This window comes from Dryobates pubescens, chromosome 24 (genome assembly GCF_014839835.1).
Source record: "Dryobates pubescens isolate bDryPub1 chromosome 24, bDryPub1.pri, whole genome shotgun sequence".
In the NCBI taxonomy this organism is placed as follows: domain Eukaryota; kingdom Metazoa; phylum Chordata; class Aves; order Piciformes; family Picidae; genus Dryobates; species Dryobates pubescens.
This window is the reverse complement of record NC_071635.1, coordinates 6,638,895-6,662,539: the sequence shown is the minus strand read 5'-3', so window position 1 is coordinate 6,662,539 and position 23,645 is coordinate 6,638,895. Positions and strand designations below refer to the sequence as shown.

Genomic DNA, 23,645 nt, shown 5'->3' with positions numbered 1-23,645 from the left:
TGTTGAAATTTTAATATCAAAATCTGTATCAGGAGTTTAATCACAAAAAAAGAATCCAACTGAGAACGTTCCTTAGCTACAAGCAACTTGCATTCAGTTTATGTAATACTTGGATCAAATCACACTTCTGCAACTCACTGAAAAGGAAAAATACACATGGGCTGCAAAGAGTTAACGGCGCCGGGCTGTGTTTTCCCCAGCAGAGGTCACTCCAAGTTAACAAATGACATGGAAATTTAACGGCAGGGATTCAAACTTGAGGAAAGATCAACAGAAAGGAGACAGCCTCCTTCCCTCAGCCCCAGCACTGGCTTTGGATGCAAAGCTCCCAGACAACAGCATGTCCTGCAGTCAGTCACAGGTAGATGCCAGAAGTTTCGGATCATCACGGCACACAGCCTTCAATTTGCACAACATTCCCTCCTGAAGTGGGTAAACGCCACCTATTTGCAGCTGGATCATAGAATCAATAAGGTTGGAAAAGACCTCAGAGATCATCAAGTACAACCTGTCACCCAACACCTCATGACTAACTAAACCACAGTTTCAAGTGCCACATCTAATCCTTTTTTGAACACCTCTGGGGTGGTGACTCCACCACCTCCCTGGGCAGCACATTCCAATGGCAAACAACTCTCTCTGTGAAGAACTTTCTCCTCACCTGGAGCTTAAGCTTCCCCTGGCACAGCTTGAGACTGTGTCCTCTCGTTCTGGTGCTGGTTGCCTGGGAGAAGAGACCAACCCCCACCCGGCTACAACCTCCCTTCAGGGAGTTGTAGAGAGCAAGAAGGTCTGCCCTGAGCCTCCTCTTCTCCAGGCTTAACAACCCCAGCTCCTTCAGCCTCTCCTCATAGGGCTTGTCCTCCAGACCTCTCACCAGCTTCATTGCCCTTCTCTGGACACGTTCAAGAGTTTCAATGTCCTTCTTAAATTGAGGGGCCCAGAACTGGACACAGTACTCAAGGTGTGGCCTAACCAGTGCTGAGTACAGGGGCACAATGACTTCCCTGCTCCTGCTGGCCACAATATTTCTGATGCAGGCCAGGATGCCATTGGCCTTCTTGGCCACCTGGGCACACTGATGGCTCACGTTCAGCCAGCTGTCAACCCGTACCCCCAAGTCCCTTTCTGCCTGGTTGGGCTCCATGTGCCCTTGGATGGACAAGCAAAGCCTACGTTGGGCCCTGTTTCTGTTTGGAATTGAAACCACAACACTTTCCACTGAAAGCTTTAGATTACATTAGTTAAGTACTTACTCTATGAGGACTGTGACACAGGCAGACTGACAGTCTTTAAAAAAACAAAACAAAAGGAAAATAAAAAGGGAGCTTGGTATGTTGTTGGTATGTATTAGATTTTTAAAAGAACGCTTGCTACCTTAAAACAGAGTTTAAAACAACTGAAGCCAACAGAAGAGCACTGTCAATAGAATAGCATGTTTCCATACATGTGGTTTTTTTCCTTCTTGATCTATGAAGCCCACAGAATCATATTTGAGAATTATCCCTTAAAAACTGGCAACTTGCTGTTCCAGGTGCCATAACCCCTATAATAACTTCTGTCATCTTCATAGTTAGTGCTGATGCAAGAATTAGACATGCATTGTGCCACTGCCAGAGGAAGTTGTCCCAGTGCCAAAGGAAACAGAAGTAATCAGTACATACAGCAGACAGATTCGTGAGCTACAAGGGAGGAAATAGGCGTAAGCAGAGCTGAAGAGTCATATTTTGACTGCACTGTTTTAAAAGGCTGCTGAAGGGTAGATTTAAGGTCCAACACTTAAACCACACAGAGGCACTCCAGCAAAATGTCCGAATTGATAGAGTGTACTTCTAATATTTCATCCAATGAAAACACAAGTCAGCTCGTGGTTAAGTATTCCCTGGAACATACTGAACCCTGCCCACGTGATGCATGGATGACTCTTCAGGACTATGCCTGAACCAGAGGCCAAGGGACACCTTCCAGCCCCCAGCTAGGGATGTGCTCTCCAGCTCTCCCAGCTTCACTGCACAGCCCACTCTCATACAGATCCTATCACAAACTCATCTGCAGGCAAAATAAAACACAGGCACGAAATACAGAAGGGAGCCACAGTAAGCACCACTCAGGCCCACAATCTCAACTTGGGAATAAGGACCTGCAAGACAAACTGTCCAGCCTGAGTGACTCTTAGGGACATGTTAGTTAACTCACTAGACCATTGGTTTACTGTGGAACAGCTAGCTAGCAAATATGCTAGACATGTAAGTAGCCATACACTGGAAGAGGGTAGATATAGAATGGATAATAGGAATGAATTCTTTACAGTGAAGGTGGTAAGACACTGCAACAAGTTGCCCAGGGAAGTTGTGGATGCCCCCTCCCCACGAATGTTCAAGGCCTGATGTAGTGAAAGGTGTCCCTGGCCATGGTAGTGGTTGGAACTAGATGATCTTTAAGGTCCCTTCTAAACCAAACCATGCTATGATTCTATGAAATCATACAGGGGATTTCCTAGTGTTAATCTTAACGCTTCATTTTAAAATTTACTAATACTCAAAGAGTATTTGTGACCTCCCCAGGAGCAGACTGGTGCTCCTCATATTCCTTGCATGACTATGGAATACGTGTCAATTTTTTGGACACAAAAATTAATCCATCTCATTGGTTTAAAAGCTATTAGTATGGACTATGGATTTTTGTATGTTCTTAAACAGAGAGTTTAACAATGAAGCGAGATCCTAAATAAGTCTCACCTGCTTCCTTGCACAAGGCTGCTAAATCTGCACCCACATAACCGTGCGCACTGTCAGCCAGCTGCACCAACTCTGCTGCTGTGAGTGAATGGGGAACTTTCTTGAGGAGCTTCTGGAGTATGTCCAGTCGGTCTCGGGCATTGGGAATTCCAATTTCTATCTCTTTATCGAAACGCCCAGGCCTGCGCAGTGCTGCATCCAGCGCGTGGGGACGATTGGTGGCCCCAAGTACCAAGAGCTGCCCTTCACTCTCTTCCTAAAGGCAAACAATGAAAAAGATTAATTTTAAAATAGAATTATGTGTCACACAGCTTATAAAGATACTTCCTGATTATTTTTCCTAGGTATTACACACACTCACATGCTAAGCAAAGCAACCTTTTCAGAATATATCCCCTACAGGTGATACCACCCAACCAACACCAAGCTGCAGTTCAGCAATTCTATAGGCTGCATGCACACAGAGATAATACAGGAGAAACTTTACCCCAAGATGCCCTCTTCATTATAGAAGCAAGATTTGTGCAGCTGGTCACCACAGACATTAACTGTCTCAATACAGTCTGCTTACCGAGCCAATGCCATCCATCAATGTCAGCAATGAAGCAACAACTCTCTTCTCAACCTCATTCTGAGCCCCTTCTCTCTTTGGGCAGAGCGCATCCAACTCATCTATAAATATAATGGAGGGACGACTGGAAAAGAAAAGGGAGACAAAACTGTAAAGGTGCTCAGGAAGATTTAACACACTAAGGCAGAGAAGTACAAAGCTGGTTATGGAAAACATCCAGTTTCTGCAAAAGTTAACGAGCACCCCATTTCTTAGGCCACTGAAAGATTCAACCTTGAACATGGTGTTACTCAATGAGATACAGTAATATATTAGACAAGTAATACCTTCAAGATTATCCTCCAATCTACTTTTCTATGGCTGCTCCCAAAGACTGTTAAACCCTAAATAAACCAACTTCATCATAAAAACACAGTGTTTTATTTGTCACTTCTACAAATACAGTATGGGTCAGTCTTGTGCTAATGTATTATGAACATCAATCCTCTGGAAATCAAGTCTGCATTAACCAGGTCTAATAAATTATTGGGCAGAATGACACCCTAATCCAGAGACACATTATAGCCAGTACTAACACTGGTTTAATGCTGGCTTCCATGTCTCAGCCCAGTGCTACAATGGTCTCCAAAGATAAACTACACAGAAAAATTTGGATCCAGGTGAAACTCTGGCTTGTGCTTCCATCTGTTGAAAGAAGTGCACAAGACACTAATGATACAGATCAAGTGATTTGGCACCATCAGTAACAGCCCCTTAAAAAGAGTAGCGTCCAAAAGCATTTAATAGGCATGCTAGAATTTCACTGCTTTCCTTCTAGCTAAGCTTTATATAAACAAACCTATTTCCTTTGAAAAAAAAAAACACTGCAGGAAAAAATTACAATTCAAATATTCTTGCAAATGTTTTTCTTTTAAGAGCATTAATGCTGGAACCAATACCACAAACAAGTGAGGGTGAATAAAGCGATCCAAAAGAACATACCGCAGGGAAGCTTCAGCAAATATCTGACGTAATCTTGATTCAGACTCCCCATAAAACCTGCAATAATTAAGATATTTTAATAAAAACCATTTTTTGGGCTTTTCCAGGCAACTTGGAAAATTACTGCTGGTACGTTCCAAAAAGCCACAGTGCACCCCTTTCAAAGTCACAAAGTTTATGCAATCCCACAATAATCTTTATTTCCACAAGGACAAGAAATTAGGGCAAAATGGTACACAGGCAAGAATATAACCATTTGTAACTAGAAAAAAAAAAAATCTATCAAAAGGGAAAAGCTTCTCTCTTCTGTGTTAGAAACAATTTTATCTGTATTTTCAAGGGGAAAAAAAAAAGTTCCCTGGAATCATTAATCTGTGTAGTGTCAACTTCATTTCAATATGCTTCAACAAGTCACTGTGCTTGTTGCAGAACTAACACGCAACTGCAGATGCAGTTTTAGTCTCCTCATTAATTTAGTCCATGCCTTACACCAATTTCTTGGCCAAATCCAATAAACCTCTTTTATGACAAGAGGAAACATAAGCCCTGCTTGCCTGCTTGAGAGAAGCCTTTCCCATTTGGTTTCAACTCTCTCAGGCAGACAGCCCACAGCCAATTCTGCATCTACATCTATCCACAATGGATAAATGCCAGCACAGATTTTGGCCTAGTGTATTTATAGAATGAAAGAAAATAAATTAGTTGGACTTACTTGCTAATTATTTCAGGGCCATTAATAACAGTAACGTGAGCGCCAACCTCATTTGCAATGGCTTTGGCAATCATAGTCTTCCCAGTACCCGGAGGGCCATACAACAGCACTCCTCTAGGAGGAGGGATTCCTTTACACAAGTACACAAAAACAGAGAAGAAAAGGATTTGTGATAGTGTTAGAATGAACAACCTGCATGTGGACATGTCACTGCCCCAGCTCTTGCCAACTGCAAGAGTAGTAGTAGACACCTCATTGTGATATAGTTGCAGGCTTTCAGTGGGAAGGGCCCTCTCATATGGGATATACACCTACATTTTTTAAAATACAAATAAAAGGCAACTATTTAAATCATTATATTTTTCAGCAGGTCAACACCAATTCTCCCTACACATTATGGTGTTTGTCTGGGAGGTTTTCCAAAAAGCTATTGGACTGAGTACCTAACATCCACCAATGACTGCATTGAGTTATTCATGGTTTTAACAGTGCCATTGCTACAAATTTCCCACATCAGAAAATCATTTATCTTCAACACTCCAAAACTTCAGGAATACTGTGAGGTTTGATTCAAGTGTACTTACAAAAACATGAAAAACACACACCAAAAGGATGAATTTACCTCTTTAACACTAAGTGGTAAGAGCCGAAATAACCAGAAACATTCAGGAACAGAAGACAAGGCACACTGGAAGAACAACGTACTACTGTGTAGTCACAACTGCACAGAACCTACAGGTAACTGCACAAAGTAATATGATCCCAAGTAACATGACAAAAAGCAAGTTTCAGATCAGCAAAGACAAATTAAATGGGCACAAAGCCAAAACCAGAAGGTGAGACATTAGAAAGCTAAAAGGAGAGACATATGTTTGACAAAAAGGAGTGGTCCCATCACAAAAGGCATTGCTGGAACACAACCAAAGAAGAAACACTAGTTGGGTACTGCAGTACCAGACAAGAAATGACAATTGAAGGGCAGGTGACAACCCAGTTGTGACAGAGAATACTACAGTCTTGGGAACTAATACACTGATCTGCTAACAGAGAGGACAGAACTCTTTAAGTGTCTTTACAGACAGGTTACTTCACAACAGTCCATTAAGGCATGTGCTGCTCCCTTGTGGTGTTTCTGAAACTGGCAAGAAACGCAGCTCTTGAATCACAGATCTCACCCTCAGCTCACAGCATCACTCCCTCTGAGCAAGCAAACAACTCTCAACCTTTGGATGGTTCCGAAGGGTTTGTAACTGCTGAGGAAACATCATCATCTCTCGTGCAGTTAGTAGAAAATCTGATCAAGCACTTTTGGACCTAAGCATGAAGAATGCTAATGCTGAAGCAAGCTTTCTGCTAACACAAAGCCACGCAGCAATGCTGAGGTTGGAGGTCAGCAAACTGAGCTGGAGCACGTGTGGATGAAGATGCCTCACAGCATCCCACTGACTCCTGCCAAGCATGCACAGCGTACAGCAAGAGAGCCACCTGTGTCTTAGGGAAATGGCCCCAGAGACTGCTGAAATCACCTTCCTGCTAAAGTATACATGTGGGAAGAGAAATAAAAAGCCTCAGAAATGTGACATTAAAGAAGTATTTATAGGCAAGAGCCCTGCCTCAGAGTGATGCACACCCAGGGCAAGTGTGTCTGCTATATGTACTTATCCATTTGCAATGCATACACAGTACAGTTTTACCTTTGCCACAAAACTCCTGAGGTCATATATATATATATATGTGTGTTAGATATAACTTTATGTATGGCAACAGTAATCATATTAGTTTTTTCAACCTATAATTCCATACTGAACACACTGAGCACAGTTTGAGCAGAACAGCCTCAAACAATTCCTTAAAATTCTGCAGGAATCCTATAACACAGGCATAAATACAGCAGCAGAATTCATCTGACTTAAAGTTGAGCTTTTCCCATCATTAAAAAAAATGCAATTTGTTGACTCCACCAAAACACATGAAAAACCATAGAATCATGGAATCAATAAGGTTGGAAGAGACCTCAAAGATCAAGTCCAACCTGTCACCCAAGACCTCATGACTACTAAACCATGGCACCAAGTGCCACATCCAATCCCCTCTTGAACACCTCCAGGGATGGTGACTTATGGTGATACAAACATCTGCACCTTTCAAACGCCCAACTAGAGAAGTTTTTCCTATTTGCTATATATCTACTTAGGCACACCTGACCTCTCCTGGATACCAACATATCTTTCCTATTTGATTATTTTTTTTCCCCCACAAGCAAACTTGAACATCCTCAGAGCATCCATAGAAGATAATTATAAAGCAGTTTCTCACTTGTGGGACACAACAATATAGCAGTGCTAACACAAAATTCAGTGCTTATTCCTTGAATAACCCATTTCAATTGAACAAAAAAAGCCATGTTAAAGAAGAAGACTAGTCTGACATGAAGAAATCCAACTCTTAGGCACCATACCGTAACTCTTGAACAGTTCAGCTTGCTTCAAGGGCAGTTCAATTGTTTCTCTAATAGTTTTGAGCTGGCTGCTCAAGCCTCCTATCATATCATAGGTGACTCGGGATTCACAGTCACCATCTTCTGTCACACTGGTCCTTGTTTCAATAAAATTTATTTTAGTTCTTGAAGAAATGAAATAAAAAGCATCTGTATTGCTTACTGCTCCTGTTTTGCCAGTGAGTGAGAGTTCCTCGCTGCCTCCTTTCCCAGTCACCTCCAACTCATTGGAGAGGTCTGCGCCATCTCCGTTGCTGTAGGCTTTATCTCCCTGACCAGAATCTTGATTGCTGGCTGCCACAGAACTGGGTGTAACTGGAGAACCTGGATCCATTGGTTTGCTTGGTGTGCTCACAGATGCCACCTCCAGACTATCATCAATGTCCATCTTGCCAAGCTGTAAGGACAAATCCAATGCACTTGTCTCCAGATCTGATCTTTCAAGGTCTGGCTCCTGCACATCACTGGAAAGGGCACTGCCCTGGGCACTCAGCTCTGCACCATCAGTTCCCTTCACTTTCATCACCACAATGTTACAAAGTTTGCCATAGAAAGTGAAAGCCAAGAGGTTTCCTGGTAAAATTATTTTCCCATCTGTGACAAGGTTAAAAAAAGAAAAAAACACAACAAAAGTCAAAGAAGAAATTTCAGCCCACTTGGCAGTGATAACATTCAGACATTCTTTTATCAGAATCTTTATCAGGGAGAGTGATATATAACTATATATCACTATAGAGTGCTATAAGTTAACATGGCAAAGAGAGTGCTATACATTAACACAGCAAAAAGGTGTTAGGTGACTCCAAAGTAACTTCAGGCAATTTAAATGATCCTTTTGTACATGAGCAGACTGTACTGGAGAAACATCAATCAATATCACCTGTAATCTAACTTAACTCATCATTAATTTGAGCACTTTAAATTTCATACAGCGCACAACTGGAGATCACGGAATTGCTTTTCTATCCAAAACTTGATGATCTACTACAACAACAGTCAAAAGAGAAGCAATAAAACTTATACCTAGGTTTCTCAGTAGACAGACAGACATTTCCTCAGCATTAATGGTGGCATCTTTGTCCCTGTGACAGGAAAAAAAGAAGAAAAAAAAATTTCCAGTCAATAAGTACTTGAAAACCAAACCAGAGTTCATATTGCTAAGGTACCAGGATGATGAATATCACCTGTTTCACAGTATACACTTTAACCCTACAAACAGAAAAGATGGATGAGCACTTCACAGTTTTTAGATCATACAGCTGAACTCCAAAGATCATAGAATCTTAGAATGTTAGGGGTTGGAAGGGACCTAAGATCATCTAGTCCAAGCCCTACTACACATGCAGTACCAAAAGGAGCACAGATTTAATTTGGGCTTAGTTTTTTTTTTCATACAAAATCCTGCAATAAAGTTTTATTTATCATTTCATAAGGTTACAAATATGGAGCACACGTTTCTCACCTCAGCAGGCAGAATGGCCATGCTACCCTTTACTGAATTGAAAAAAAACCCATAGATAAGGTTGGTCTGTGTCAGCCCTGCAAACACACCTATACAGCTTTGACTGATTAACCCGGTGCCTTGACCATTCACAAAGTAAAGCGCGTCCTAAGCACTGCACACCCACTCAAAACCGTACATGTGCTCCTGGCCTAAAGCTAATGAAAGGTGGCTCGTATGAATGCCTTTCTCTGGTGCTTATATTAAAGCATTATACACCACATTTACAACTTAAATTTACAACTTACAGACACCACTAACTCTCCCTGCTCTTCATATAAACTGCAATGAATAAGGCTGTACTGAGTCCGTTACATTTCAGTGGTGATTTATCCATAAAACTTTTATCCTGTTTCATCTGCAGCTTTATCTTTTACTAAAGCCCATTACACTGTTGCTGTTTTTTAACTCCCTCAGCCAATCTGTATCAGCCTCACATATTAGCCCTTCTGCTCTCACAGCAAAATAAAGGTTTTGCTATATCCATTTTGCAGACAAACATCATCACGTGTGTGAAGAAAAGCATTACACCCAAGAGCTGAACAGCACCAAAGGCCTGCTAAACAGGTGCAGCTGCTGCAAATAAAAGTAAGATCAACTGGGGGAGCTCTAAACCTACAAATAAAAGCCTGGTTCTCCTACTGAACATGAAAGCAACTTGAGGCAAACTATGCCAGCTTATAGGAGAGCTCTCAAAATATCACAGCCCTTCCCAGCAAGTAAATTCAGTTATGTTGCTGGGGTCTGAGGTTGGGGATTGATTTTCTGACTGAAAGACAAAGGAAATTATGCACTCAGCAAGTCCTCAGAAGTGTTAGTTTGCAGAGAATGAATTACATCTGTAACGTGCCTAGAGCCCTAGGCAGTATTTCAATAATGGTATCTCTACTTCTTTTAATAATTTATATTCTTACATAAGAAGATGGCATTATAGTTTGTAGTAAATTAACAGGCATTAAAAGGGCAATTTATGGGTTTCATGTTTTCTCTCTTTTAATCTCGTGGTAGTTTTAATCTTTCGCAATCTTAGGAGCCTGACTCCTAACAGGGAGTGAAAATTGCCTGCAGAACAGCTTCCAAAAACATTACAGCAATCACAAATATTTCAGAAGTTCCTCTGAGATCACCCTTAGTTTATTATTTCAGTGAAAGTCACAGCTTTAAAGAAAGGAAGCATTGCTGTCAAGGGTTGAGTAGAAGCTGCTGATGATGCTCAATACCATGCTGCTGTCATGCCAGCTTCAAAATGAAAAGCACTGGCTGGAGCAAAGTACCATGGGGCTTGCAGTTCAGATTGTAATATGAGAGGCTTCCTGCAGGTTTGCCTTTGTGCGAGTACTGACTCCACCAAAGCAAGAAAGAAAAACATCATCTTGTAAGAGGTAAGTCTGCAGTCCAAATAAGACACCTTGTGTTATGTCATTGGGTTATAGCAAGTCCCATACCTCAACTTTACAACAACTTCCTCTGCCTGGATGACTGCACCAGTTACAGGCTGCACAGTGACAGCATCACCTAGATTTACTTTTAGGTTCTTCTGTGTGGTTTCATTCAGCCCAACTTTCCCACCCGGAAAGCCTGCGGTGGGCCAAGCAGTACAGACCTAGAAGAGTTTCAAAACAAACAATTGTCAGTAGAGATTTTTATCCCCTATTTCCAGTCCTTAAAGTGGCCAATGTTTTGATATGAAAAACATGACCTGAGGAAGAAGGAGGATTGGGTTAAAACTTGGTGCCACAGAATAAGATGAAAGTAGCACTGAGATCCTAAGTATGATCCAAGACACTTTTCAGGAAGGAAGAAATTATATTTTTTCCTACAAAGGAGATAAATTCCACCAGGACTCCACACATTCTACAGATGACACAAAAGCATGCACTGTGCTGACTAGGGAATGCTAGAAATCAGCAAAGTAAGACTAAAGGGCTGTACTCTTGCTTTGCAAATAAAACATAGATGTGTGCAATATAACACATCAAATGTAGCACCTATATTTGCACACATGACTTGTAAATTCCTTGAAATAAAGTAGTAGCATAGGGTTTTTTTCCCAGTGCTGATAATACAGACAGAACTACACTGTAGAAAACACAGAAGAGCACATTCACTTTCTTTCTCAGGGCATGCTCCATCTGGGTTGCTATGGACTACAAGAACACACAGAAGGCACACTTGCAAGAATAAGAAAGGGCCTCACCTCCTGTCGCCCATCAGCAGAGGTAATCAAGGCCGGACGACCTATGCATAGGTTCGCAGACTTCATGCTGTTCAGTGATAGCTGGGCAAGGGTTTTTCGCAGCATTTTGGGAACTTTGTCATCTCCTGTTATTTTCAGGAGGGTGGAAAAAAAACAATCACACATCATTTTTCCCTAATTATCAGACAAGTTTCTCGCGGTCCTCACTCAGCCCAGCTGAGGTCCTACAGAGCTCTAGTCTTTTTGAGGGGACGCGGCAGCCGCGGAGAGCGGGAACGCGGCTTTGCAGGGACTAATTTCAAACGAGCCGCGCTCAGGCCGCCGAGCCGGGGCAGGCGTCCGCGTCCGCCCCGCACCCCCGTACCTGCTTCCACGGCGTCGGTAACGACCAGCGTCAGCAGCCCACCTTCGGCGGCGGCGCCAGGGGTAGCGGCAGCCCGCGGAGAGCCGCCACCGCCGCCGGGGACCGGCCGCCCCTTGCTTTTCCTTCTAGCAGAGGCAGACATGCCGCTTCGCCGGCTGCCGCCGAACAGTTCCGGGAGCAGAGGCCGGCACCGCCCCGGAGGCGGCCGCTTCCCGCCCCCTCGCGCGCCTGCTCCCTACGCAGCGCCATGGTGAGGCTGTGCTGGGCGCTGCAGCGAGCGCGGGGCTGGGGAGCCCTGAGCGGGCTGCGGGCGCGGACCGACAAGTTCGGGGGCGTGAGCGTGGACCTGGCCGAGCTGCGCCGTCCCCTGCGCCTGGAGCGGGCCGCCTTCGGGCGGTGGCTGCGGGGCAAGTGCTGGGCGGGGGCCCCCGGGGTAGCGGGGGCGGACGGGATGAGGGGTGGCTGATCGCGCTGGAGGAGGGAACTCCCTCAGCCGCCCTGGCGTTCGCTCTGGGCGGGCGGCGGTCGTCGTCCTCCAGAGACACGCGCCCCGTGAGGAGGAGGGAGGCGGCAGAGAGAGCGGACAAGGATCCATGTTCCTGTGACCTGCGGCAGATCCTGACATAAAAGCCATGCCAGCACCAAATGGTGCCAGGTAAAAGGCCAAGATGGTGGCACCGCCTCTCGCCGCTGACACATTCCTCACACAGATGGTTGGTTGAGGTAAAAATGCAGCCTTTGACGTGTTAATCCCACCTGTTGTGCGTAATAAAGTTTAAAACCAGAAGGGGAAAGGGCCAAGGGGGTGGTAGCGTCCTTCACCCTGCTCACCCTGCTGTCTCTTGCAGGCGCTGTGGCCCAGTGGCGAGAGGAAGGCCGCATTGCTGTCTGGCTCCACGTCCCCATTCACCAGAGCAGCTTTGTGACAGTGGCTGCTTCACAAGGCTTTGCTTTCCACCATGCCGAGCAGGGCTCATCCACCTTGACATTGTGGCTAGGAGAAGGGCCTAGCAGGCTGCCAGGCTATGCCACCCACCAGCTGGGAGTTGCAGGTTAGTTACAAAAGCAATAGAGGCCTTGAAAACCCTTTTGAAGAATCCCTTAGGATCATTAGAAGAGGAGGCTCAAGGGAGACATTGTTGCTGTCTGCAACTTACTGAAGGGAGGTTGTAGCCTGGAAGGGGTTGGTCTCTTCTCCTAGGTAACCAGCCCCAGAACAAGAGGACACAGTCTCAAACTGCATCAGGGGAGGTCTAGGCTCGAGGTGAGAAAGTTCTTCACACAAAGAGTTGTTAGCGGTTGGAATGTGCTGCCCAGGGAGGTGGTGGAGTCACCATCCCTGGAGGTGTTCAAGAGGGGATTGGACATGGTACTTGGGGCCATGGTTTAGTAGTCATGAGGTGTTGGGTGACAGGTTGGACTTGATGATCTTTGAGGTCTTTTCCAACCTTATTGATTCTGTGTTTTGTGGGAAGTTAACTGTACCTATGCACAACCAGTGTATGGAACCCAGGCACTTAGTGTTTGGTTACATAGCAAAGCATGTCTTTGATGAGTGTGCCTGTACAACCCTGTGAGCTGCTAAAAACAGGCCAACAGAGAGAGGTCTTCACATTATTCCGGTTAGAGGAAACTATAGGCAGCTTGAGAAGAAAATGTGGTCCTGAAGTCTTAAAGTGTGCCTTACAAATACTAGTTTTAAATACCACATTGAGAAGTGCATCTCAGCTTTCACCTTGCAGACAAGAGAGGTTGGATTTCAAAGTTCAAGGTGTTTTTTTTTTTTAAACTGAGAAAGTAACTACACACTTCTTAGAGGGAAAAAAAAGCCAAAAAACTTCTCTGCATCTTGCCATTACTGTAGATGCTCAATATATGCATCTTCATAAGAGACATTCAAGTTAGAAGTCTGTAAATGGGACAAACTTGACCCAACAGGGATCTTTCGGAAGCTAAAACAACTGTTAGCCTAAATTACAACTGTCTAAAAGCTGCTCTAAATTGTGCCTAGGATTCCACAACTCAAGTACGTTTTACAAACAAACATCTGGACACCATAATCCTACTCATCTAGACCTCCCACATCCAGGATTTTAAAGGAGTTGCCCTAAAAACTGAGGAAATTCCCAAGGAGCTGATGAGGGGCCAAAAATACAGTCAAATTGAAAGCACCTTCACCCTTTCACCTAATTTGAATGTTTTTACCCTCTCTCTCAAGCAGTCTTCCACAGATGAGCAGTTATCTGGCCCATCACTCAGTAGTCGAAATCTGAAGGTTGGTGTGGGCCCCTCGTTGTTAAAGGCTATGTAACGCTCAGCAGTTAGAACAGAGGGGACAGCAAATTTGTCTTGCTACAAGTTTGACTTGTTTGTCCTTGTTTTACAGGGACTGTGTGGGACATGAGTCCTTCATTAAGTGGTGTTACGAGCCATAAATAGAGATCTTTTTTCCATGTCTAGTTAGGAAGGACACTTAACATACAGATTATTTAATGTAGTAACATGTCAGGTGCAGTTAAGTTTTGGAAAAGCAGAGCCTTCAATTACAAAATGGTGCTGCTGCTGTTTTTCGTTCCAAAGCCAGCAGAGGGCAGGGGAGAAGCCAAAGACAGTCTTGGATTTTTTCAATGGACATGTTAGAGCATGTTTCCCTGAGGTATGAAAAACCTCACCATTAAAATATGTGGTATTAAGCTTGAGTAAGATAATGCATTCTCCTAGCAGGAGCACTGTGTTACTCCTCACAGTTATAACTTGCATGTTTGAGGGAGCATGACTAACTGAAAGGGGATTTTTCTTGTTTTACACAGCTGAAAATGCTGTTTAAAAGGCAATCATGTGATAGATGTTTGGGTGACCCCGAGGGTTATTAGGAAGGACTTGCTACAAGAAAAATCATAACTCTGAAAATGTCTTAAGTGAGAGATTTGCAAATATGAAAAATGCACTTTCAGTGCACAGTTTGTTGTACTTGGAGAGAAAGAAACACTTTGCAAGGTGAAAATAAAACTTGAGGAATCAAAAAGTTTCATAGATGCAGGTATATGGGTTCATTCTCTATTGCACAGGCATAAAATCTGCACAACACACAATGTATGCATTCTTTGCTGCTGCTTTGCAAACCTGTACCTTTTTATCCACTACTGGGAGATTCTTTAAAAGAGGAAAAGGCTTAAGGAAGTCATTTGGAAGTAAACAGATTTCTGTGTGTGAAACAATGATGGCAATGTTGGGATTTTTTTCGTCTGTTTCGCTCACTCTTCGTGGCTCTGGAACACATCCCAGGAATACACTGTGCAATGTGTGTTCCACCAGGCATGTATGTTGTCTTTTAGCTTTCTACTTCAGGAAGGAGAGACTGGGTAGTGGAAGGGCTTCATTCTATTTTTAATCCCTTTTATTGAAATATTGGCTTGTGTGTGCCAAACCCTAGGCTTTTTTATTTCCCATACAAAACCCTCTATTTTAGAAAGTTTCTGCAGTTAAAGACAAATTTGCTGCTGAGAGTCTTCATCTTGGAGCATCTCAATCAATTAAATACAGGACTTAGTGCCTTGAGCATCCTGAAAACAAAAAAAGCAGAGCAGTTGAGAGTGGTTTACTGGCCTGAAGGAAGCCAGCACAGGGAGCAGGCACAGGTATCCAGCATTGCCAAGTAGACCAGCAGCTGCTTTTTGTCCTGTCTGGGGTTTCCCACACAGTGAACTCCACACAGCCAGGGCCAGTGCTTCAGCATCACCCAGCCAAGTGATGACAAAGGTGTGAATAAGCAAGGTCAGGTCATATTTTGCCAGACTCAATCAGTCGCCAAATGGAGAGTAGCAAATGTTACTCACTGGGCTTGGCCATTATTGTTTAGAAGTAGTGGAATATGTGATGTGGCTTCCAGCTAACTTACTGCATCCGTTTGTAGGCGGCAGGACTTTCCAAAGCTCTGAAAGGTACAGAAGAGCTTCTGGTGTATGAAGTGATTAAGATGTTTTGGAAAAAAGCATTGCCAAAATTCTCTGCCTCCCAGGAAGAAGTGGTCTGCCATCCCAAAAGAGACATGCTTGTAAACATGCCACAGAGCAGTGGCATAGGAAGGCAAGTGGAGGAAGGAAAGTCAAAGTCTTTTTCTTCTCCCTCCCATGTAGTATAAACCTTACCACATAGCTGTTGTTTTCATTGCTGCCTACCTTAATTTACTGTTGAAACGAGTCATTGGAGCTGGGGAGAGAAGGGTCTACACACACAGACACAGCCTTGGCCAGTACTTTTACTTAAAGAAATGGGTTAAATGAGCAGCTGCATAGATGTCTAACTGCATGCAAAGGTGGACTTAGTTTGTGATGGTCTAAGGAATCTAGAGTGATTTAGAACCATAGAATCATTAAGGTTGGAAAAGACCTCCAAGATCATCAAGTCCAACCAGAAAAACAGTTCCCAGGTTGTTTTATAAATAATACCTATTCCTGTCCAGTGATGTTTACAATACAAGCAGTCCTGTGTGTGCTTCTTCTGTGGATGACAAGTGATTTTCAACCCTCAACATCTTCTCACACATTCACATCAGTCACAAATAAAACAGGTAGAGTGAAGGTATTTTTCCTCTCCCATTACTCACAGAGTTATCTAAGGGTTTTGTGGGTTTTTTAGTTAAATTATTTTCTTACCTGTTTCCCAAAGGAGACCTTTCAAAACAATGCAGTGTTGTAATAGTGATTACTTGGTTAGGTTGCAAGTAAACCCTTCCAGAAAGTCATCCTGGTGTTAGGTGATTTCAAGCTCCAGGCACCACGTTGTAGCAAGAGGGAGAGTTTTTAAAACCACAGTTCTGAACCTGCAGGCAAGCTCTGATCTCACCAGGAATGGCCCAGCAAGCTTCAACAGAGGAGTTCCCAGGTTAAACCTGGGAACAGGAGACAAATCCCATTAATCCTTATTCTTTAATCTTGTGTGGTTAGATATCACCTAACATGTGGGCATCTCACAGGGAATTTCACTGCCAAAAATTACAGGCATCAATTTCTGGGAAAGAGAGGAGAGAAAATGGTCTTTTTGTTTGATTGAAACTGCAGTTTCCTGCCTTCACCAGTCCTCCTTGCTCTCAGCAAGCCATTTGGCAGATGAATGGCTTCTCTAAATAATAATCCCTGTGATCAAAGTTTCTCGTGCTTTGCTTTTGTCCACTCTTTTAATCAGTACAGCACTTGAACCTGGACACTGCTAAATATTTACAGAAGGAATGAAATCATAAGGTCACAAACCATGGGGAGGCAGATATGTGACTACCTTCTTAAAGCATGTCTTTTTTACATATCTTGAAGGAAGATGGATATTTCATCTTCTAAATATTCCTCCTACACAAGTCTGGTGTGTGTTATTAAAAACCAGAAGATCTTTTGAGCTGGACACTCATTCCTTAATAATTCCCTTCTGTGGAAACACCTCCCCATAGCATTTTAAATGCATAGATCATCACAGATCTGTCCATGTACTCTTCTTCCTGCTGTCAAATGACATAAGCATTTTTTTTATTGTTAACTACCAATTTGAAACCCTTGCACGACTGATGTGGAGAAGAGCCTGGTAAGCTGTACCACAGTGCTCATTCCACTCACCACAGCACACTTCAATATCCCAGAAAAATACTTGGTTTAGAGGGAAGACATTTCTAAAGTCTGACCAATGAGTATGACATGGTGATGAAACATGAAAGCACTTGGGTTTTAATAAGTAGGAAGACGTGTAATCTGTGGTAGAAAGTCATGGGCTGAGCCTCAGGACTGAAAGGAAAGTCATACATCCTGATTTATTTATTTTTAATCAAGTGGAAGTGTCACTTTTCCACTTGGCAGCAATGCTTTGGGATTAACCAGTTGACTGGGATTACTATGCAGTTCCTATGGTGAGAGCAGCTGGATAGTACAGTACAAGTTCACAGCCAGCCAACCAGTTAAACATGATCAGTACAGCCGGCCCATTGAACACTAAACCTTGTGTGCTACTGACCAGAAAACAGTGAAATCTTCACTGCAGCTTTGCCCTGAATTTCACTGGAAGAAGTTCTTAGCCATTGTAGCTGCTCAGCCAGAGTCGCTGGAAAATTTTCTGTTCCTCCTGCAAGATTACAGGCACAGCTCAGCTGAAACAGGCAGCTTTGATGGATTGTTTGGATGACATCTTGATCCTGCATTCTTTAGTTCTGATAATGTTAACACAGGCAAATTCTTCTTTTCATTTCTTGCCTAATGTGGAATTCAAGTGCAGGAGGAACTGATCTCAGTACTGCTAACACTGAATTTTTATACAGGATACTTAACATTTTCTTATCTGTTATTGTGTATCAGTTTTCCACCAACAAGCCATGCCCGTGATTCATCCATACAGATCTTGTTATCTGTAAACTGAGAATCATTAGGGGCTTGTCCTGCTTTATCAAAACACCCAAAGTCACGGTTCTTAAGATTGAAAGAGTTGTCTGACACATATTTTTCAATATTATCTCTGCCAGGTGCTGTTCTAGATGAAAGCACTGGAAAAGTGTTGGTTGTACAAGACAGGAATAGGGTAAGTTTGTTACAGGATTATAAAATACAGAAGTTCATTTAGACAAGCTGACTCTAGTATAAAACAAAGATATTTTTATTTCTATTCCAGTCCAAAATTGTAATAGTTAAAATTTACTTCCTTTTACCTATCACATATTGCTGTGTTGCATCTGAAAGTAAAAAACAACAGAGACTTGGAAAATCCACAACTTTACTGTTAATTATAACTGCTGATTGCATCAGCAGAAGTATCCTTTCTGCTTTCAGTTTTCTGTTTTCTCTTGTAATTGACGCAGAAGTCTCTGCTCTTCTGTTTGGATCTATGGAGACTCCTGGAAAACTCCCATGGCTCGAAGCAGATTTTGGGAGGATTCTGGGTTTGTTTGGTTTCAAAATTTCAGGGCATGTTTGTGGCTTTAAAGAAGCAATAATGTGGTTGGCCATGTCCTGAAGACCACCATAGTACAGCAGGTGTAGGATCATTAATTTCTGACAAACTGAAGTGCTTGACCTCGTGGCTGAGAATGCCAAACCAGAGAGCATTGGTGGGTTGTGTGATGTGGCTTGAGGTAACCACACATCACTGGTCACACCTTCCAGCCTCTCTCAGGCTAGCCTGGGCAAGTGCAGAAGGCACACCAGATCACTAGCAGCTGCTCCTGCTGTGCCATAAAATGTACTTGGCTACCATTTTGCTTTCAATTGCAAATTAAAGTATCTCTAGCACAGCAAGAATCATAAGAATCATAGAATGTTAGGGGTTGGAAGGGGTCTCCAGAGATCATCAAGTCCAAAGTAGGGCAGGTCACACAGGAACACATCCAGGCAGGTTTTGAAGATCTCAAGACAAGGAGACTCCACAGCCTCTCTGGGCAGCCTGTTCCAGTGCTCTGGCACCCTCACAGTAAAAAAGTTTTTTCTCATGTTCAGGTGGAATTTCCTGTGATTAAGTTCACATCCATTGCTCCTCATCCTATCACTGAGTATCACTGAAAAGAGGATGGCTTCATCCTCCTTGAGCCACCCTTCACAGAAACAAGCAAAGCTTACATAGATAGGTTGAAGTGTACTTGGATGCATCATTTTCACTTTGTATAGGTAAAACTATGCCAGATCTCACTGGCTGCATTTTTCTGTCTTTCTTGAAACTTCTTCTGAGGACACAAAACACCAGTTCAGTGATAACACCACTACAGTTAATGAACTCCCATGAAACGGTGGTGTGGCATGTTAAGGGCATGAACCCGCAATGAATCAATCTCCAGGGTGGTGCTTCCATAGGCAGCTCAGTCATATAGCATGTTGAGTGTGTAACACAGGAGTCCAGAGGAAGAGAAACACCCTTTTCTTCTTTCCTGTAAACTACTATTTTATATTTTTACTTACCATGAAGTACAAAGTCAAGGACTTCTCCATAGCAGGACCTTCAGGCTTATGGTAATTATCAATGAAAGCATAAACACAGCACACAAGCTATAGGCTCTGGAAGTGGTTTCACTTCTAGAAGAGTCTCCAGGAGCAAAACAGCGCATCATGAACTTTAGAAACACCACCTTCATTTTAGCTTTTATGCACATAGAAGTTGGAAGACTGCACAGTGCAAGCAGATTGGCTCAGACAGTTTCCCAGTTCCTCTCCCTTCTTCCCCATGCAATGAACCATTTCCCTGAAATGGTGAGTTTAATACAAATAATGTTCTGAAAGCTTAAAAAAAAAAATCAATTTAAACAGCTAGTGGAATTTCGAGAGCTGTTTGGGTTCAATCATGAAAGGACAGTTCCATAGAACACAAAGAAAGATTTCCAGGAACTGAAAGCAAATCTGAAAGCCAACAGACAACTACATGTATTTTCCATCTGCACTATTTTTCATCTGTTACTTCAAATTCCTATCCAAGACCTTTAGGAGTGCCCAGAAAAAAAACCCCACCATTTTCCAGTGTAATCAGTGGGGTTGCAAATCCCTGGAAAGCAAACAGCTTCCTCTCCCTGCTAAATATGCAAGAAAAGCACTTCCCCCTGCCCCACTCCCAGTGTATCTTTTTACTGCAGTAATTTCTAGTTGAGAGATTAACTTATTCCTACATAAGCATTTAACAAGGAAAGAAATAAGGAGAATACTACACAAATGTAAAGGCAATGCCTACACTTCTCTTGCAAGAGGTGTAGGGACTAGGACTCCTTTACCAATAACAGCACCAAGACTGCATTTCATATTCTAAGTACTGAGCTTTATTGCAGTTCAATAAATGCTTCTAGATATAAACCACACACAAGGCCTCAGGTTTTGTATTCCATAAAAACAAACCCCAAGTTACACTGAATGGTTACTACAGACACACAAAGTCATGTTAAAGCCAGTGCGGTATAGAACAGTACTACAGTCATAATACCTGTTTGTAAGATTAAATATATATACACTCTTTAAAAGCCAAACTCATGGCAGTGGAATACATTAGTGATTAAATATAAGATTATATGGTCTATAGCAGCTTTTTTTAATATCCAACTACTCTATCTAGTTATCTAGCAGCAACGTTGTCTAATGACTGTTAGACAGTTTGTATTTTCAATCAGTAGATGTTGTGTTCCAATACTTCATACAGACTGTAGCTATCTCTGATCATCACATGGTCAACAAGTTCCTACTTAAAGCCTTATTGATGTGAATTATTACCATACTGCAGCTTCAACTAAAAAAACAATGTGTTAACTGTCACCTTCATATTAGAGTACAGCACAGGCTGCTTACTTCAGCAATACTTTGTTTCCTCCAATACAGACTATAAATGCGTGGAAATTTCCAGGAGGTCTGGCTAATCCAGGAGAAGACATTGGTAAGTCCTAGGACAACAGGTCCAGACATCAACAGAGTAACAAAGATATAAACAGTATTGAAACATGTGAGCCAGATCAACCCTATGACTAATAACTACTTTGAGCTAATGGTGACTAGATGAAGGGACATGATCCGATGGCTTTCATGGTAACAGGCCAACATAACCTTCAGGGCAGGGAAGATTAGTATGTGGCTGAGCTGTAGTTTTCATAACTCATGTCATGTTTTAGGTCTTTTTGTCAAACAGGGAGATAAAACCAAAATTCCTTGCTTGACAATACAAATACCTGTTACATAGCAAACCAGATTCTCTGTGCAGAGGAATCCCAGATGCTGTGCTTCTTGTCTAGCCAGGCTCCTGTTCACTTCTAGTGACACAGAGCAGCCTCAGGCCAGGGGAATACCAGAGGTATGCTTGTATTCAGGGACAAGAGTGACCAGCACTGGCAACAGCTTCCCCAGCGAAGCATTGTCACTGACTCTGCCATCTTCCACCCCTCAGACAACAGGTGAGACCATGGCTGGAGCCTGGCTGTAGGCACTGCCAAACACCTGGGAGAAGACCAGGCTCCTGCAGTTCCCCTCCTGCCACTTCTCAACTGTATACTAATACAAGTTAGGATTCTCTGCATCACATCTTCATATTACAAGAAGATATAAATTAGTGAAGCATAAATATAATACAGTTTGATTTTTCTTTTTTTTAAAGTCCTTACATAAAAGCTTATCAACTCAGAGTCATTTAAGGGACTGAAATACAAATTGCAGTTACAGTGCTTGAATATCCTGCAGTTACATGAAGTGACAAGAGCTGGCTGCCCACTTTGAGTACAAACTGACTCATGCAAGTTACTGGAATAGTTTCATAATGCAGATTAAGCAAAGTGCAGACATTTTTGTATCAGAAAGTGACTGAAACTCAAACCCTAGTGTTCCTTCTAATTTATCTGTCATGTATTTGTAGATCTCCATACATACATTGAAATAAAAGGGAAACAAAAAGGCACTTTATCTAAAAAGCAAAGCTCAAAGCTTCAATGAAATCCCTAATTACTTTTTCTTAATCATAGCCTGCCTCAGCATTCTTTATCATCTGTTGTTGCCCTTTGACCACTTCTGTGTAATACAGCCCCTTGCTGAACAATTAAACCATTTGCTACAGGGAGTTTGCTTTGCAGCCTCCATCTTAAACCAGAGGACTGCAGAGGGCTCTTGACAACATCAAATGCAGTCTCTGCTTACTTGCCAGTAATAGTAAATGAGGATCTTACCCCATAAGCAGTAGCCTCTTAACTAATGAACACCATGATAAAGTCACAAACAGAAACATTCTGCAGGCACCTTGGGGCTCCAGTCCCAAAGACCCACTGTATACTCAGTGTAAATTTTACACAGCTCATTCTGCTGCAAGATGGAAGCTGAACTGAGACAATTATGTGCAGGATCAGGGCCATTAACAGATTGTTGTTTGGCCTCTGCTGAATGCAGCACTTTGTGTACATGTTGCTAGCCACTGAATGGCCAAATTATTTCCAGTATTTGAAGCTACCCTTCAAATGTCTGTTTAGCTCCCCTCAGACACATGAAGATAGAAGCTTCCCTAGGAAGGCAAATCTCTACAAAGTTTCCTAAAATGTTTGGCTTTGAGGAGTAAACAAACACTCAGAAGAGGGCTGCACTGGTATTAGGCATATCAGACAGGTCACTGGACACTTGGGATACATCTTGAAAAGGACACAGTGCCAACTTCCACAATCTCCAACAGTTTTTACCCATTTTGTTGCACCCTGTGGCAAAGTGCAGTGAAACTGATGTCTGACCTAACATTCAGCTGCACAGGGTCTGGATCTGAAACTGGACTGAGACCCCGAGAGACATGGACTGAGATGCAAAGAACTGAAAAGAGGGTGCAGTGCTCTCTTGGACTAAGAGCTCAGCAGAAGCAGCAGCCATCAGAACATCCATTTCAAACCCACCCCTGTACAGTGCTATCAGAAGTTTGTTACTTCCATCATTTTGTAGGATACACACAAGCAAGGCATGCAGCAATTACATTTGTTTAGGGACCAAAAAATTAGCTTATCCTTGTGTGGAAACAAACAGGCTAACGTTCTGAACAGCTGGTGAAGCAGAGAAAGCTTTGAGTTAGAGATTTTCCACAATCAAGTGCTTTGAAGAGTGTTTAGCTATTCTGATATATACTGTAAGGTTTGCTCTTTTCACCTAGGAGACACAGCAGTTCGAGAGGTTTTCGAAGAGACTGGCATCAAGTCAGAGTTCAAGTCCATCCTAAGCATCAGACAGCAACACCAACACCCTGGAGCCTTTGGGAAGTCAGATATGTACATCATCTGTCGCCTGCAGCCCTCCTCCTTCACCATCAGCTTCTGCCAGCAGGAGTGCCTGAAGTGTGAGTGGATGGACCTGGATGAGCTCGCTAGGACAGAACACACCACTCCCATCACCAGCAACATAGCCAGGCTCTTACGGTACGGCTACCAGGAGGGGTTTGATAAAATTGATATAACCATGAGGGAGCTTCCTGCTGTCTACACAGGCCTGTTCTACAAACTGTACCACAGGGAGCTGCCCGAGTCCTACAGAAACATCACATGATAGCAACACAGTTCACATTTCATTATAACAATAATTTATAATTACTACTGTAGTGTTGTTTAGACCATATTAAAGTTATCTATGGACTTCTTAGGTA

The 23,645-nt window shown here is 42.8% G+C and overlaps 2 protein-coding genes across 2 annotated transcripts in view; one reads left to right on the top strand and one right to left on the bottom strand.

Annotated features, from left to right (window-relative positions):
• Nucleotides 1-12,443, bottom strand: part of SPATA5 (spermatogenesis associated 5) — a 188,936-nt gene extending 176,493 nt beyond the window's left edge. The window contains 12 exon segments of the mRNA XM_054172512.1: nucleotides 2,739-2,994; nucleotides 3,310-3,433; nucleotides 4,291-4,347; nucleotides 5,003-5,132; nucleotides 7,461-8,093; nucleotides 8,523-8,581; nucleotides 10,446-10,603; nucleotides 11,198-11,322; nucleotides 11,562-11,706; nucleotides 11,708-11,794; nucleotides 11,796-12,032; nucleotides 12,393-12,443. Coding sequence (XP_054028487.1) covers nucleotides 2,739-2,994; nucleotides 3,310-3,433; nucleotides 4,291-4,347; nucleotides 5,003-5,132; nucleotides 7,461-8,093; nucleotides 8,523-8,581; nucleotides 10,446-10,603; nucleotides 11,198-11,322; nucleotides 11,562-11,706; nucleotides 11,708-11,794; nucleotides 11,796-12,032; nucleotides 12,393-12,443 — 2,062 coding nt within the window.
• Nucleotides 12,444-12,465: 22 nt separating this feature from the next.
• NUDT6 (nudix hydrolase 6) lies at nucleotides 12,466-23,561 on the top strand. Its single transcript, XM_054172564.1, has 3 exons — nucleotides 12,466-12,613; nucleotides 20,876-20,930; nucleotides 23,160-23,561. Exons 1-3 carry the CDS (start codon nucleotides 12,587-12,589, stop codon nucleotides 23,546-23,548), a joined length of 471 nt encoding a protein of 156 aa, XP_054028539.1. The 5' UTR covers nucleotides 12,466-12,586; the 3' UTR covers nucleotides 23,549-23,561.
• The last annotated feature ends 84 nt before the right edge of the window (nucleotides 23,562-23,645 follow it).

Coding starts and splice junctions, on each gene's coding strand:
- NUDT6 (XM_054172564.1), top strand. CDS start 12,587: ATGCCACCCACCAGCTGGGAGTTGCAG. Junction 12,614..20,875: donor CCACCAGCTGGGAGTTGCAG/GTTAGTTACAAA, acceptor CCTCCAATACAG/ACTATAAATGCGTGGAAATT. Junction 20,931..23,159: donor TAATCCAGGAGAAGACATTG/GTAAGTCCTAGG, acceptor CTTTTCACCTAG/GAGACACAGCAGTTCGAGAG.